The 16,879-nt window shown below is 40.9% G+C and overlaps 1 protein-coding gene across 5 annotated transcripts in view; it reads left to right on the forward strand.

The window, feature by feature from the left end:
• Positions 1-16,879, forward strand: part of MYOCD (myocardin) — an 85,190-nt gene that overhangs the window by 22,013 nt on the left and 46,298 nt on the right. For 2 of the 5 annotated variants that reach the window (XM_072938395.1, XM_072938396.1), the window contains exons 1-2: positions 60-369; positions 14,182-14,247. Coding sequence is in view for 1 of the 5 variants with exons in the window: in XM_006216170.4 (XP_006216232.3) it covers positions 14,182-14,247 (66 nt within the window). In the remaining 4 variants the exon portion in view is untranslated. Of the gene's footprint in view, positions 1-59; positions 370-8,904; positions 8,989-14,181; positions 14,248-16,879 lie in introns of those variants that run through there. The other 3 variants (XM_006216170.4, XM_031674840.2, XM_072938394.1) reach the window with 2 other exon arrangements.

Below are 16,879 nucleotides of genomic sequence, written 5' to 3' on the forward strand. Positions count from 1 at the left end.
TCCAATCATCGAATGATTAAAACACTTCACGTTTAGACATAGGGCAAACTGTAAATGCAGGACATGAAGAAAGTACAGAGCAGTGAGACTCCAAGCAACATTATAGGTTTGATGGAATGATTGCTCTTGTGGTTGCCAAGGGGTGATGGTTGCTAGGCAGGATACAGAGGATTCTATGAGGAGCCAAGAGCCCATTGGGAGAAGGTGCTGCAGAAGCACTGAGAGCCCACCACCATCTGTTGACGGCAGCTGCTTCCCTCTCTGCTGTTGCTAAGAGACCTGGGCGTGGTCCTCCACGGAAAACGGGAGCTTTCCTGCACATCCCGAGGCTTCAGTCTCCAGCAAGGAGAGTGTAAAGGACCAAGACAGGTTGGGGAAACAGGGTTCTGTTGGTGCGACGACACCGTCACCCGCCCCTCCCCCCTTGCCCCTGGATGAAAGCCCTCCATCTGTTCCTAAGTAACGACTCTGAGGAGGTTTGAGATTTTTTAGATCGAAATCACAAAAATAACATATCTAAGTTGGAAGGGGTTTAGGGACGATCTAACCCAACGATTTTTCAAACTCTGCTCCACAGAGCTCTGACATTTCATGGGAGGTTCTGCGTTTGCTGTGCACCCTGGTGCTATTTTTTTCCCTTCCATGTAGAATTTCAGCTTAAAAAATGTTTCCAGTGTTTTGTGAAGTTTCAGAGTATCTGAGTTTTAACTTAGTCCATCCTGTGCTTCATGGGTGAGGAGGCTGGAGCCCAGAGGGATGACTGCTTTGTGTTATTACTTCGAGGTGCTGCTGGAAGAAGACTTTTCGGTTCATGTCACAGAACTGGTGTTATTTTCACCTTCCCTCATAATCAAGGCAGAGCTGTTGTTGGACTGGAATTTTGGAGCATTAGAAGGAGAGGAAGATGACTCTCTCTGAATGATGAGTATATAGTTGATTCAGTGAGGACATGTCTTCTATTATCATTCACCTTTTGGGGGGTATTTTTTTTCATTTATTTCTCCCCCCAAAAGATGACTTACTAAATGTAAAATAAATACAAATTATGTTGTGGTTTTGGTAACATTTACATACAAATTGTAATTCAGAAAAAAAATCTTGTTAGACCATGCGTTCTGGTGTTCCTTTAGAAAATGAGACCATTCTTAGAGGCTGTAAAGGTTGTGGCCAAGTAGGCTGCCCAGAGACCACAGGCAAAGCGAGGCTTAAGAGAAATTTGCTTACCAAAAAATGGAGGATTTTGTAGGAAAAGAAAAAACAGTTGAGTAGTAGAAGGGTAGGACAGAAAATCAGTCACATGTGAATAATATGATGGTCTTAGGAAGGCAGTGTATCCATGGCAACATGGGAGAAGTGGTGGGAAGGAGGATGCTGTTCACAGTGGTGGTTTATTTAGATGGACCAAATAGAAACTTAACACACAGATCCCAGCAACTTCTTTGTGATTCTTTGGGTGATTCAACTTCACAGGCCCATTAAATACTCTAGATAGAAAATAATAAACAAGAATTAACAATGGCTAAAGAGTTGGGAAACACGAAGACACCTAGTGTTACTGTTTGGGGACAATAATATTGCAGGAAGCACTGAAAAGTCTCCTATACCAAACCAAGGAAAAGGCCTCTCTTCTCCACTTTCAGTGGTAGTAGGAGAGACTTCTGGGTTTCAGTTGGACCTGCTAGCTTTGTCAGGGTAGTGCAGACTCAAGTATGGTTGGCTGATTACCTAGTTTATTGGAGCAGGATGGATGGCTCGAATGAATCATTCTGGCCGCCATTTTGCTGCTTCCAAATTATCTAAGCCGTTGAGCAAATAGCCAGATTAACTGTGAAATTGTTACAATGTGTAAGGATAAAAGTAGGTTTCTTTTTTTTCTTTCTTTCTTTCCTTCCTTCTTTCCTTCTTTTCCTTCCTTCCTTCCTTCCTTCCTTCCTTCCTTCCTTCCTTCCTTCCTTCCTTCCTTCTTTCCTCTTGTCTTCCCTTCTGCCTCCCCCTTTCCCTCCTTCAGAATTAAAATCACCTCCATATTGGGCCCAGGGAGACCAGCTCATGATGTGGGGGAAAGCACAGCCTTAAAAATCCAGAGTTTTGCCAAGACCCTTGGCCTACCTCTCGTTTCCTTCCCAAGGCAGGACCTCGTATGTCCCTGATTTAATGTATCTTTTATTCTCTACTAAATACGTATGAATTAATAGCTCCCATTGGAATAGATATTTGTACACACACAAGTATTCTTCTTACAATACAAAAAATATTAAGCCTTTTTTCTACTCATTCTCTTTTTTACTTCTTCTTTCTACCTTTCCCCCATCCTTGCTTTCTCTTTTTTTTGTCTGTTTCCTTTTCCCTAAACTCCTCAGTGCATTCGGAACTGATTCAGGCTCCGATGTTATGGGATTAAACTTTCCCTACCTGTTGTATGGAAGCATTTACATGAATACATAGCTCTGTCTTAATTTGCTGTGTCACCTCCATTGCTGCTGTGCATAGACATTACTTTCTACTATGTGGTCTCTTGAAACCTTGTAATTACTTGGAAATCATTCTAAAGGCTTGAATTGAGTAATCTAAACAAGGATTTTATAACTGAGGAGCTGAGGGCATCCCAAATTAGACTCCCACACCATACAAAATGAATATTTAAGTCAAGGATAAACCCAGCCTACAAAACAAAATATCAAGGTCAGAATATAAAGAAAGAGCAAAATCAGATTCAAGGGTATAGAAGTATCTATTATGTGACAAAACTGACACCTAAAATTCATTTGATTAGAAATTAATTGTTAGGATAATTAGTTAACAATTTGAAAAAGTAATTAAGGCCTATTCTAATTTTATTCTTAATTTCTAAAATTAATTCCAGATGCATTGCAAAGTCAGATGCAAGAATCAAAACCATAAAAATCTAAGAACATTGGAGTATATAATCTGGAGATGAAGATTTTTCTAAATATATACCAAGGATGGAAATCACAAAGAGTTTTTTTTAAAGGATTGCATATAGAAATGTTAAATGCCAAAAATCATCACAAACAAAATTGAATGGAAACTAAAAACCAGGGGACATTTACAACATGTATGACTGTGTTTAGTGTGCCTCAGTTATAAGTAGCTCTCCCAAATCTACTAGAAAATATAATCCCAATGGGAAAATTCTGCAAAGAACGTTATCAGGCTGTTCACAAAAGAAGAGATACGAATAATCAACAAACCCATGAAAACATGTCTGACTAATTAGAAAGGACATTGAGGTACTATTATTACTTACTAAATTAACAAAGCTTTTTTTTTTAAATAGCGACATCCATTGTTAATAAGTTCGTAGTGAAATGGGAACCCTCCAATAGTCCCAGTAGGAGCGCAAAGTGATACATCATTTCTGGAGGGAAAAAATTGTGTGCAGTAAAAACGATAAAAGGGAATTTGTTTAACAGGTATTAAAACATGACAAAATACTATCATGCAGTCATTAGAAGTGAGGGTCTACATATACACATGTACACAAAAAGTAACAATATATTGCCAGTGAAAAGGCAAGACACAAAATAGGATAAAAACATGGTCTCATTTTTGCACTTAATAGAATTTCTTATGTCTATTTCTCAAACCTACTTTTTCCCTTAGAATTTCCTAGAATGTTTGTTAAAATATATCTCCAATAAACCCCAGAACTATTGGACTATGGTCTCCAGGAAAGATCCCAAAGAAATGTGTTTTTTTTCAAATTACTTTTAATATCAGGTAAATTGGGGAAATCCTGATCTAAGCTAATGTCTTCCTTTGGTTTATAGTGCAGCTGAGATCCAGAGAGATTCTGTGTAGGATCAGAGGAGGGTCTAGAATTCTATGTGCTATATTCCAGTTGCGTGATCCTTTCTAGAGCAGCAAGCTTATTCAGACCAACGCTATTAACTCAAACTCCCATCAGCTTCCTTCCATTTCAGTCCGACAGGTAACAGAACTTCCCTTAAACTCTGCTGCTTCACATTCACTAACGATCTTTCTTTGTTGATGGCAAACGGAAAGTTTTCCATTTCCCCCGTTCCCTAGCAATGTGACATTTTCAAACAGTAGCACAAAACTCTTTAAATAGAAAAGATCCATTTCTACTCTATCGTGACTCAGTAACAGCCACGAGATTCTTCTCAAACTTTCCTAAAAATGTCATCTTTGGGCTGGACTCAAGAGGAACATTTCAGCCAAGGAGACGCATTTTCCACTCTGTCAGGAATGAGTGAACATGGGGTTGGAACATAAAGTGTTTTGCAATACTCAGAAAAGCAATACTTCTCACCAAAACCATGGCAACAACTCTGTGTGATGCCGTCAGAGCCTGGGACCATTCAGAGCCTTATCCTAACCTGAGTCTTGGGGTGCCCATCACCTACATCAGTTAGAATAGCTGTCTTTTGGCTCCAGAAGGAGAATGGTACCCTACATGACTGTTGCTATGGAGACACCATGGCTAGTGATGCTGAGCTGAGGGTTCCTTATGTTGAGTTACCGAGGAGGCAGGAAGCGTGAAACATGCCTCATGTTCTAGTGGCTCCTGATTCTTCATTTGAAAGGAACCCCTCAAATGGAAGAAATACATTAAAACATAAGATTTCACATGGTAGAAGTGACAATTTTGTCGTCCAAATAGGACTTCATTTGGAATTTGCACCCGGGAGGCAAAACCTTAGAGTCCAAAGACATGGGATGGAAATTCACTTTCCTCACTTTGTAACTCCATGGCCTTGGATGAGCTATTTACACCCTCTGGGCCTCGTGAGTTGTGACAGAGATATCAGAATTCATACAGCTGTGGGATTAGTGGGAGGTTTCAATGAGATGATTTATGTAAGAACTTCTGTCTCAGAGACTGGTACTTTTCAGTTCAGCCAGTGCCAGAGAGCCGGGGAGAAGGACTAAGCGAACAGGAAGAATTGCTCCGTGATGAGTTACTGAGCACCATACTGAGCTGCTTTTCTCCTCTCCTTTGTCTGCCCTCTGCCTTTCCTTGCTCTGTGTGCTGAGTGACTCCTGTGTCTGCAGTCCCCTCTTCCTACAAGATTCTGACAGATCCTTTCTTCCCAGTTTTCATCACCTCCCCTCAGCAGCTGGCAGTCCTGGGCATAGCCAATATTTAAAGGCAGCAACGACACTCTTTAACTTGTACATTAGTTCTCCTTGTACAACTTAAAGCTGCCTTTTCGTCTAATTCTGTAACCGGAACCAAACAGGCAGGCTTTCTCCTGAAGCACCCATTAGCGATACAAAACAGAAGGGTGCTTGTCAGCCTTGTCCAGAGAGCCTTGTTTAGAAAGTGGTTAACTCATTAACTCCATCCCAATAATCCTGTGCAATCAGTTACTATGATTTATTGTTGACAGTAGCTGACACGTGGACATAGTGACTTGCCCAAGGCCACACAACTTGGTGGAGACAGAGTTGAGTCTCTGTTTTCCCTTCACACCCTGCTCCATCATGCTGTCTGCCTTCTGCATTGGGAAACATCTACTGACCAGCTCTGGGCGTGTGGCAGAGGTGGTTGCCTGTGTGAGAAGAGAAGTATCATGATGTCCATCAATCCTGGTATTTCCCTCCTCTTCAGCCTGAAACTCTGAAGAGACATTCACAGTTGCACCTGGTCCTTTCCATCCTGGGTGGCTCTGGTTCCTCTGCTGGGCACAGGCAAGGGACAGGGTCTGGTCACGTAAGAGATATTCTAGTTCCCATTCTTGAGTTGGGGACCCAGTCTCAGCCCCAGTCACGTGCAGGGAACCTGTTCCTGGTCCTGCACTATACTTGATCCAGAGGTTTCCCTATATTCTTTAATAATAATTAAACAGGGTGATGCCTCCCTGGCTGGATAGTGGCCACACTTACAATGATAGAATATTAAAGGGACGTATGCCCTCTGCTTCTGGAGAGGTAGGTTCCTGGGTGATGGTGGAACTTGTTACTCACATCCTGAAATTCATTTGGTGGGGTGAGGGTGAGGAGGCTTGAGTAGTCAAGAAGGGTGATGTAAGATTCTCCCTACCAGGCATGAAAATCTATCATAAGTCCAGAATAATTCAGATAGTGTAATCCTGGGACAAGAAGCCAGACAGATGAGAAAATCTGAGTTGAGAGCCCAGAACTTCTGTGTCAAGAAGCAACTTGAATGCAAACATGACTCCCAGTTCCGAAGGCAATGACAAAAGGAATGCAAAAATAGAGGAAAAATTGATTGCTTTCTGAAAGCTAAAAAAGACTGACACCCAAATGCCAGACCATGAGAATGTGTTGGGATGACATGGAAGAGACACCAAGAACCCACCCGCCTCCCGAAGATAACCATATGGTCTCAAAGGAAGGGAGGAGAAGACTCCACGGACGCCTGTAGTTTGGAGGTGGTTGGAACTGGGGGTTAGGGGGAGACTTGGGCCAAAAAGCAGTCCTCTGCTCAGAGTATTTTTAGCTACGGTGGATCAGTGGAAGTTTGCCAAGAGCTCTGGGGACACACATGGCCACAGCAAGCTAAAAGCAGAGAGGGCGGTACTGCGCAGTAAAGCAGGAAGAGACGCTCAGGGACGGAGGCCGGGCAGTAGCCGAGGGCAGCTGTGCCCAGAGGGAAAGGCTGCTTCGCCAGAGCCGCAGAGGTAGGGTTTCCGCCTCCCAGGGACACATTCCATTGCCAAGGTCATCCTGCCCTTGGCTCTCCGGCCTCTCCCTATAGGCTTGGAGCACTGAACTGGCAGCCAGGCCACCACCTTCTCTGGAGGGAAGGATTGCAGCAGCTTCCTAGAGACGCGAGCAGCAAGGCCAAGGGCCCTGGGCAACCCAGCCACACTTCGCTAGTGAGGAGAGCAGAATGGCCTTTCAGGAGAGCCATTTGCCTAATGGACCAAAAGCCTTCAGACAAGCCCACTTCTAACAGCGTGTCCTAAAGTCACATCAACTACCAAGAATGTCCACCGTGGGTTTTCATGGTAAAATAATGGAAACAAATGAATTACTCAGTAATAGGCATATTCAATCATTTGTTGAATAACCAAAAAATGAGATAGCATGCAGCTTCTAAAATTGCATCTTTTGAAGGATATTCAATGGCATTGAAATGTATCTGTGATCTGTTCCTTTACAAAGCAGCTAGCGAAGGAAAACTTACAATGTGAAGCCACATAAACACAAAGAAAAAGGACCTCAAGTCCCTGAATTAATGTTGATGAGAGTTATCCCTGGTTCAGGGATGAGTATTTTTTTTCCCGGAAGCTTTTCTATATCTTGCAGTGTTTTCACATTGACTTCGTATTGCTTTCACTTACTACCCTTTATCGCTTCATGTTACATTCTGAGAGACTGACTCAGCCCGGTCTTCCAGCTTACTAATTCATCTTTAACTAGCTTCCTTCTCGTATTCAGCCATCCACTTGAGTTTGTTTATTTTGATGAATTGTTTTACTTTGACTTTTGGTGTATTTTTTTCCATTTTATTTTTTTACGTGTTGTAAAACACACGTAAAATTGACCGTTTTAATCATTTTTAAGTGTACAGTCAGGGGCATTGAACGCATTCACATGGTTGTACCACCATCACCACCATCCATCTTCAGATCTTCCTCATCGTGCAGAACTGAAACTTGATGCTCAGTAAAGCAGTAACTCCCCACCCCTGCTTCCTGTCATCCCCTGGCGATCACCGTTCTTTGTCTCTATGACTGATGGCTCTGGATACCTCATGTAGGTGGAATCAAAAATATTTGTCCTTTAGTGACTACTTTATTTCACTGAGCATAATGTCCTCAAAGTTCATCCGTGCTGTAGCATGTGTCCGAATTTCTTTCCTTGTTAAGGCTGAATAATATCCCACTGTATGTCTATACAGCATTTTGTTTGTCCATTCATCCATTGATGGGCACTTGGGTTATTTCCACCTTTTGGTTAAGGTGAATAATGTGGCTTTGAACGTGGGTGTATGAGTGTCTCTCCGCTTTCTTTTCTTTTGGCTGTGTACTCAGAAGTGGGATTACTGGATCATATGCTACTCCATATTTTACGTTTTGGAGGAGCCACTATACTGGTTTCCCGAGCAGCTGGACTGTTCTACATTCCACCAGTGGTGCACTGAGTTCCATTTTTTCCACATCCTTGTCAACACTTATTTATTTTCCTTTTTTTTTTCTTAAAGAGTAGCCATCCTAATGTGTAGGGGGTAGTTGTTTTATTATATTGGTAATTAATGAAAATTCTCTTGCTTGTCTCTGAATAAGACCTGCTCCATTTGTTCACACTGTTTTGTTGTAAGTTTGGAGTCTTTCTTTCATGGTGCTGACATTCCTCCCGGGTTAGGTGATTCTTGATCACACCCTCACACGTGCCCTGTGGATACCTGTTAGACTGTCTGATGCGCAGGTGAGCGCAGTCTGTGGGGAAAAGACGTGTTGCTGACATACGTGCTTTGATCTGATTTCAGGGATTGGGAGAGAGGCACAGGATGACCAGTAGCTAGTCTCAGAGTGAAGAATTCTTGACCCCCTTGGGTATTACCAACAGCCTGGAGCCCACCTATCTGTCTCCCAAGATGCCATGTTTACTGCTCTTACTTAGGGACAGTCCCATCCCATGTAATCAATGCCTAGTCCAATGCGTGGAGAGGTGCAGTACAAGATAAAGGCTGACCTCTTGCTTTGTTACCCCAACTAACAGTCCTGATACACTGAACCTTGTACTGTCTGCGGCTCCAAGGCAAGGAGGATTCTTGGCATGGCTTTCAATCACTCCCTTGAATATGTCTTGGGATGTGGTTTTCCAATCCAGTCAATTCCATACGCATGTTGTGTCTCAGAGATTACATACAATTCCAATCCACTAAGAAATCCCCTTCTTCTTTTCCTGTGAAGGTACAGATTTTTTAAACTCTCATTTCTGTTATAGGAATCAGTTGTGTACTCTGTCTCCTGTCTTAAAACAGAAAACATTTACTTCTTTTGCTGCTAAGAAGAGAGAAAAGGACAAGAGGTATAAATTAGAACTTAGCACCTAGAAACAAATCATGGCTTATATTAGAACTTTACTAAATGATGAAGGTGACATTACAAATCAGTGAGCAAAGGAAAATTCCTTAGTAAATGGCAGAGATATATGTAGTTTGCCAACTATTTGGGATAAGTTAAAGTTATAGTCTAGCCTCAAACCATACATCCAATTCCACATATGAGGATATGTATTTCTCTCTTCCCTCATGTCACCAAGTTCTTCCAATTTTTTGTTCAAAATGTTTTTATATTTTTCTCTTCCATTTGTACTTCTGTTACCTTAATACATGCAGTCTAAGTCAAAATAGCTTAATATCTAGAGAACTGAAACAGGCTTCAAAATGATTGACTCTAATAATGGGATAGCTCTAAACTCTTTCCTTTACTAAATTAAGATCGATGATTTTGAAATACAAAATAATTGAGGATTCTTACTATTGGTATAATATATAGAATATGGAAGCTATTTGATGGAGAATTTGGAAAGTACTATCTTTTTTTTAACATTTTTTATTGATTTATAATGGAAAGTAATATCTTAATCACAATATTTTAACAGAATTCGCTAGTAAAACCATCTGGGCTTGGAGGGTTTTTTGAGGGGAGGGGCAAGTTTTTGATAATCAGTGTAATTTATTTATTAAATATAGCACTATTCAGATTTATGTTTCTTGTATTAATTTTGGTAAATTGTAATTTTCAAGAAATTTTATCTAAATTGTCAAATGTATTGGCTCAAATTTGTTAATGGTATTTTTCTATTATCCTTTTTAATGTCTAGGGATCATAGTAATAATTCATTTTTAAATTCTTGATATTGGTAAAATTATTCTTTCTCTTTTTCTTTTTTTAAATTTTTTTGTTTTTCTGAATCACTTTAGCTGGGGGGTTTTCAGCTTTGTTGGTCTTTGCGGAGAAACAGCCTTTGGTTCTGTTAATTTTTGCTGGTACTGGTCTGCTTTCTATTTTGAAGATTTCTGCCCTTAATCTTTATTATTCTCTTCCTTCTACTTACTTTGGGTATATTTCTTCTTCAGCTTATTAAGGTAGAAACTTAGGTCATTGGTTATTTAAATCATTCTCCTTAAAACTCTATGTTTCCCTCTAAACGTTGCTTTAGCTGTATCCCATAAATTGTAATACGTTGTATATTCATTATCATTTAGTTCAAAATATCTCTACTTTCCCTCATGATTTCTTTTTTGACCTATGCATTATTTAGAAATTGTTGCCTAGTATTTTTCTAAATAGTGTATTGTTTCTGATTTCTAATTAATTCCAATGTGATCAGAGAAAGACTTTATATAACTTCAGTTTTCTGTGAGTTTGTTGAAACTTGGTTTATGGCCTACCAAATCTTGGCAAATTACTATGAGAACTTGAGAAGAATATTAATTCTGTAGTTATTGGGTGTGGAGCTCTAAAAATACCAGTTAAATCAAGATGGTTGATATTGTTGTTCAAATCCTCTATGTCATGTTTATCTAGTTCTATCCAACGGTGAGAGAGACCTTAAAGTCTCCTACTATGATTTTGAAATTGTCAGTTTACCTCTTTAATTCTGTCAGATTTTGCTTCATGTATTTTGAGGCTCTTATGAAATACCTATCAATTTATAATTGCTAGATCTTCCTGATGAATGATCTTTTTTATAATTATGAAATGTCCCTTCTTTATCTCTGATAATACTCTTTGACTTGAAGTTTATTTTAACTGATACAGATGTAGTAGGCATTCCACCTTGTGATTACTGTTCATATGGTATATCTTTTTTCCATCTATTTGTTTTTAACCAGTCTAAGTCTTTATGTGTAAAATGTGTCTCTTGTAAACAACATATAATTGAATGTTGCTCTTTTTTATCCCTTCTGATAATCTGCCTTTTGAGTGTGGATTAGACCATTCATATTTAATGTAATTGTTGATGTTTTTGGATTTAGGTTTACCATTTTACTTGTCTTCTGCTTGTCCCTCTACTTTTTGTTTCTAATTCCCCATTTCTTGCCTTATTTTGGATTACCTGAATATTTTTTAACATTCTGTTTTAATTTATTGATTTTTTAAATGATTTCTATTTTCATTTATTAGTTGCTCTAGGGGTTACAATATACATAATTAATCTTTCACAGTCTACTTATAGTTAAATTATACCGCTGCATGCAAAGTGTAGAAACCTTGCTGTAATAAAGGGCCCTCTATGTTCTAGTTATTACCTGTCTTACGTCTACCTGCTTTAAGAACATCAGAAGACAATGATATAATTTTTCTCTACATAGTTACATATCTATATATGTGTAAACTTAGGAAGAAAAAAGTCTTTAAAATTTACCAAGCAGTTTACCATTTCTGATGGTGCTTTAGTCATTCTTGAATATCTAGGTTTCCTTCTGAGATCATTTCCCTTCAGCCTGAAGCATTTCCTTAAGCATGTATTGTAGTAAAAGTCTGCTGGCAACAAATTACCCTACTTCTCCTTTACCTGAACATACCTTAATTTTGTCTTCATTCCTCAAGGGCATTTTCTATTCTAGGTTGGCAGTTTTTAATTTTGTTTTCATTTTGTTTTATTTTCTAGACTCCGTGACTTCTGATAAGAAGTCTGTAGTAGTTTAAATCAAGGTTTCCATTTTGGCCATGTGTTGTTTTTCCTGGCTGCTTTCAAGACTTTTCTCCTCTTTGGTTTTCGGCTGTTGGATTATGATGCTTCAAAGTGTGGTTTTTTGTGAATATGTCTAGTTTGGGACTTGTTGAACTTTCTAAATCTGTACATTTCTGTTTTTCACCAAATTTGGGATGTTTTGGCCATTACTTATTTTTCTGCTCTTTTTCTGGGATTCTAATTGTCTAATATTAGATATTCTGATACTGTGACACAGATACCTGAGACTGTCCACTTTTTCCATTATTTTTCTTGTTCTTTCTCAGTTTGACCTATGTTCAAAGGTACTGATTCATTCCTCTGATACTCATTCTTCTTTTCACCCCTTTCAGTAAATTTCTTCAGATATTCGACTGTTAAGTTTAATGTTTCCATTTGATTTCTTTTTACATATTCTAGTTTGCTGGTGTCATTTCCTATCTTCACATTCATTTCAAATACGTTTCGATTTACTTCGCTGAGCGTAGTTGAAAATATCTAAAGTCCTTGTCTGACGATTGTAATATCTGGGTCATTTTAAGTTGCATCTGTTACTGTCTTCCCCACTTGAAATGGGCCTCATTTTCCCAGTTCTTTGTGTGTAGAGTGATTGTGGATTGCATCCTGGACACTGTGAGTCTTATGTTACATAGACTCTGAGTTCTTTTATAATCCTCAGGAGAATGCTGGTGTTTTTGTTTTAGCCCACAGCGAACCCAGGGAGAGTCACACTTTTAGCTCTCGCGTACCAATGTGCACAGAGGTTCAGATTTCAGTTTAATTTTAAACCTTTGCTGTGCTGCTTTGAATCTGCCCCATGGAAACATCATCAAGGAATCAACCGGAAACTTGTGGAGAGATTCAGACGCGGAGCCAGGGAATCCCCTCCTTCTGCAGCTCCCTCCCCTGCAGGTTACCCCGGTTGTCTGGGCACCTTTCCCTGGTTCCTCTGGCTGGAAAGATGAGCAGGTTTTCTAGTGAAGTTTTAACTACCTATGACTTGCCACTTCATGACTCCAGGCCACCCTCAAGGCAAAGCCTCCCCCCCAAAATGGGAAACTCACCCCCACGTAAGTCACTTCTCCAGGTTTCAACTCCTCCCCACAATCTGCCTGATTTTTTTTATTATTCAGACTCCTCGGGTAGTTGTTTTTCACATTTTACAGTTTTTGTTAGTGAGAGGGTCGGTCTGAAGGAGGGTGTAAATTGTGGCTCTCCTGTCATTTTCCTTTGTCCACAAAGTGAAATGATTTAGCCCTCCTTGTTATCCGGTCCCCAGATGGAGTTATATGAAGCTCTCCGATAAAGCACAGTCTAGCCCCCAAAAGTAATTACAAGCAATTCAGCAACATTGGTCTCTCCCAAAGAAGGTTGGTGAGAGTCCAATTCAAAACCCATAGAAATGCTTTTTAAAATTATTTCTCCATTGCTCTTTCAGTATATCTTAGGATTGCATTTGCTCTGAAGCCTCACTCTGAAATAATAAACTTTAAAGTCAGGCCACATATCCTTCTCATTTTTGCTTCTCTTCCCTCCATTCTAATTTTATCTTCATAAAAGCAATTTTTGTTCTCTCTTTTCATTATGAAGTGATTAAGCCGATCCCTCTCTTTGAAAATTTCTGCTCTCTCTTTCCTTATCCTGAGTAGCGTAAACCCAGGAACCAAGATGGCAAACTCAGAATCTCCCTGACAAAATGTACATGTCCAAAGATGGATGTTTTAGGGGGAGAGGAGTGAGGAGGGGAAAGTCATAAGCACTGCACTCGTAATGTGTGTATCATGTATATAATTACTTATACATATAAATGTATGTATGGTATATTATCTATTTGTGCACAGGGGTAGTAACGTAAAGTTTTGTAACTGACAGTTTGGACGTTTTACAATGTTTTTCTGAGCAAAGCATGACTCCAGTAGCCCTTCTCTGAATTTCCAGGTGGATTGCAGATTCTCATAGTACTACCACTTACTGATGACTTCCGTGCCAGGCGCTCTGCTAAGCAACCTGCTTGCCTTGTCTTACCAGATTTCATAGCAATTCTGCAAGGTGTCCACATTTACACATGACTGGGGTTCATAGAGGTTGGGCAACTTGCCCAGATTGACCCACCTTTGAAGGGACTAGAGATGGGATTTGAACCCAGGTGAGACTGGAGAGACCAAGCTTTCTCTACTGCATCTCTTCCTTTGAAATCATGGCCAGAGTCTCTGCATTATTTGATGGGGTTCAGCTCCCAGGAGGGCTGGTGGGGAGAGCAGAAGCCTGGTGCTGAGAGAATAGCATTCTCTCCAAATAGGAGACAAGTCTTCTGATTTCTGGTTGTTACCTACTTGCTGCAAAGCCCTACGACCCCCTCAGCTTCTCCCATCCTCCTTTCTCCAGATCTATGACAAAAACGCAAATGTCCCCCACACAAATTTCCAGAACTCTTCTAGAAATAAAGTGAGAAGCGTGATGCCAAAAAAGTACGAAGCAGATGTGAGTGACTGTAGTCAGTGTTAGCCCAACTCACAACCTAACACTTGCTTTTCTAAGTTTTACAGTTACGACTTCAACAGAGAAGGACCCAGGAGCAGCTGGCTAACCAAGGCATAATACCACGTGAGTACCTGCGTCTCTCGCTGACTGATACCGGCTGTGGGACCGTGCAGTTGGGGAACTGGAAAGCATCTCAGCGGGTCACAGTCTAATTCCAAGGACTGGTCTCCTAAGATCCTCAGACTGTGTCTGAGAAATCCCAGATCTTGGAGGCTTTTCCCCAAATGCTACTCCCCTTTAATCATATCGGTTGTACCTAAAATCCCAAAATGGTGGGTGTGTTTATACAGTGAACACAATTCACTATGGACATCCCTTCCCCCTCTCCTTTTAAAATTGGATATGGTCACTATTCTTTCTGGAAGCATTAATCACATCATCTTTTCCTCACCCCCTCCGTTCCACTTCTGTTTGGGTACTTGAGTCCACAACTAACTGAATATTTGTCAAGTGCTTCCTTTATAGAGTAGTGAGCAGCGATGCCATTCAAGCACAAATGGTATAACGTTGAATTCCTGGCCATAATTGGGGTCAAAGAAGAGGCAGTATCATGTCTTTTAGAAGTTACGTTTGAAATTTCCTGCCAGCTGAGCAATCGAGGCTAACTTTTGGTTATCCATAGAAATAGGGGTAACACTGCATATGAATGAAGTCAGTTGAAGCTCCTTAAGTCATAGGTCAGTTTAAAAGTCAAGATCCGTAATGACTCTTGCAGAAACCTGGGTTCCATCAACGTTGAGTAGGCAGCAAGCATTTGCCCTTGAGAAGATGTCCTGCAGTTCTTCACCTTGGTGCCTAGTGACCCAAGGTCTAAACACTTTAAATACAGCCTGTGCTTCAGAGCCAGAACAGAACTAAGAATTTTTCAGCCTCTTTCCTTTGGTGATTCCCATGTAGCTCTTCGTTCATGGCTGAGCCCTGTAGCCACTAAATGGCAGGTGCCCCTTATAGCAGAAAAAAATTTTTAGAGGTTTGCTTAGCACAGAAGAAACAGCTCACCCCTGCAACGGAGAGGCTGCTGCAGAAGTAGGTACAAGGAAGATGAGGAACCGGCAGAGCAAGTCTATGCGGCCTGTTCCATCTTAGCCCAGCAGGGCAGGCGCCGTAGCGCAAGAGGGGCTGCAGACTTCAGGGCCGCTGAGTACACGTTCACTCCAGGCTGACCGGGCCAGCCTTTCTCTGAGTCCTGCTGCAGGTGTGTGGACGCTAACTTGTTTAACTACTGCCTGAAAGAATGGTTCGCTGAGAGTGGATTGTAGACCAGTGTAGCTCCACCTACTGGGATCCTCACAACAGATCGCAGACTACCACACGCCCTGGAGTATGGGATACGCACGTCAACGTCAGTGGGTTAAAATAATCGATTCCCTCGTGGGCGTTTCTTTCCCCTGGTTCTGGAAAGGAAACTGGAGTAGAGAGACCCAGTGCCCTTCAGTCTGCTCTAGCTGTTCGTGCCTCATCTAAAGTTCAGCCCGTGTGCTGGACTATGAGTCTCTGAGCCTGGGTCTTGCAGCTGGCATTTGGATGAGAATAAACCTCTTTTTGAGGCTTCTGGGGTTAAATCTCAGGGAATCAGTAAAAACACCTCATAAAGATAGAAATGAACCCTATGATATGTTTTTAAATAACACCCAGTATAAACTGTGCAAATGAAATGTCCATTTGTGGAGTAGGGACCAACAAAGATATAATATTTTGTTTTCCAGGATTTTCAGACTCAAATAATGTACATATTAATGAAGTACTGCTTGAGAGAAATTTTGCATCCATAGTCCATTGTATCATGAAGATCATTGCTAGGAGAAAAGTCCTATGAGAAAAGCAATAATGTTTTCTTTTTAATTCAGCAAAACGAGTGGTTAATTAAGCATCACCAGTTTTCCGTAGTCGTCAGCCACTTCCTCTCAACGAGGCTTCCCAAAGGTGTCAATTCTGCTGTGGAAAGATGTCAGAGTCACAGCAGGTGCCCACTGCAGCCCCAGCCCGGGCTGATGATTTAGCTCTTCTGGGGAAGCCAGACTCTGCGAGCCTCAGCACCTGCTGAGAGATTAGGGTGGAGAAGGTTAGCCTCTCAGCCCAATTGGAGATTAACCCTGCAGTCTGTTTACTCAGCCCCCCGCGGGTACCTCTGTAAAGGTGACCATGGTCTCAGGGCCCTTTCAATTCAATCAAATTCAGCATGTTTCGTTGTGAACCAGACCATATATGCAGGGTAGTGTGTAGGGACAACAATGAGCAACAACCAACAATTGGAGAGACGAGATTTTAGAGGAGAGGGTGAGAAGAAGCACAAGTAGTATAAACTCACGTTCCACAAGAGGGCTTTTGATTTCTTCATTCTATTATCTGAATTTTGAAGCAGAAGGAAAGAGGAAAGGAGGAAGGCAGGGGGTGAAATGGAAGGAAGCAAGCCAACAAATAGTCAGGAGAGATCATCTAATTTCATGATTTTCAATTTTTTAATAGTTAAAGGTACTTTATGTTGTATCTGTGTGTATAAATATATATATATACACACACGTGTGTTGGGAGCCTCTCCCCCACTCACTCGGCCCCCCTCATCCCTCCTTGACACCCCTCACTGTCCTCCCCAGAGTGCTGGTCCTCTTCAAACTGAGTTTGAAAACCCCTGGTCCAAAGTCCAAGACCCATTATCTTCAATGCTCATAGAACTGAGATTGGCAAGGCCTAGGAG

Source organism: Vicugna pacos, chromosome 16 (genome assembly GCF_048564905.1).
Source record: "Vicugna pacos chromosome 16, VicPac4, whole genome shotgun sequence".
NCBI lineage: Eukaryota > Metazoa > Chordata > Mammalia > Artiodactyla > Camelidae > Vicugna > Vicugna pacos.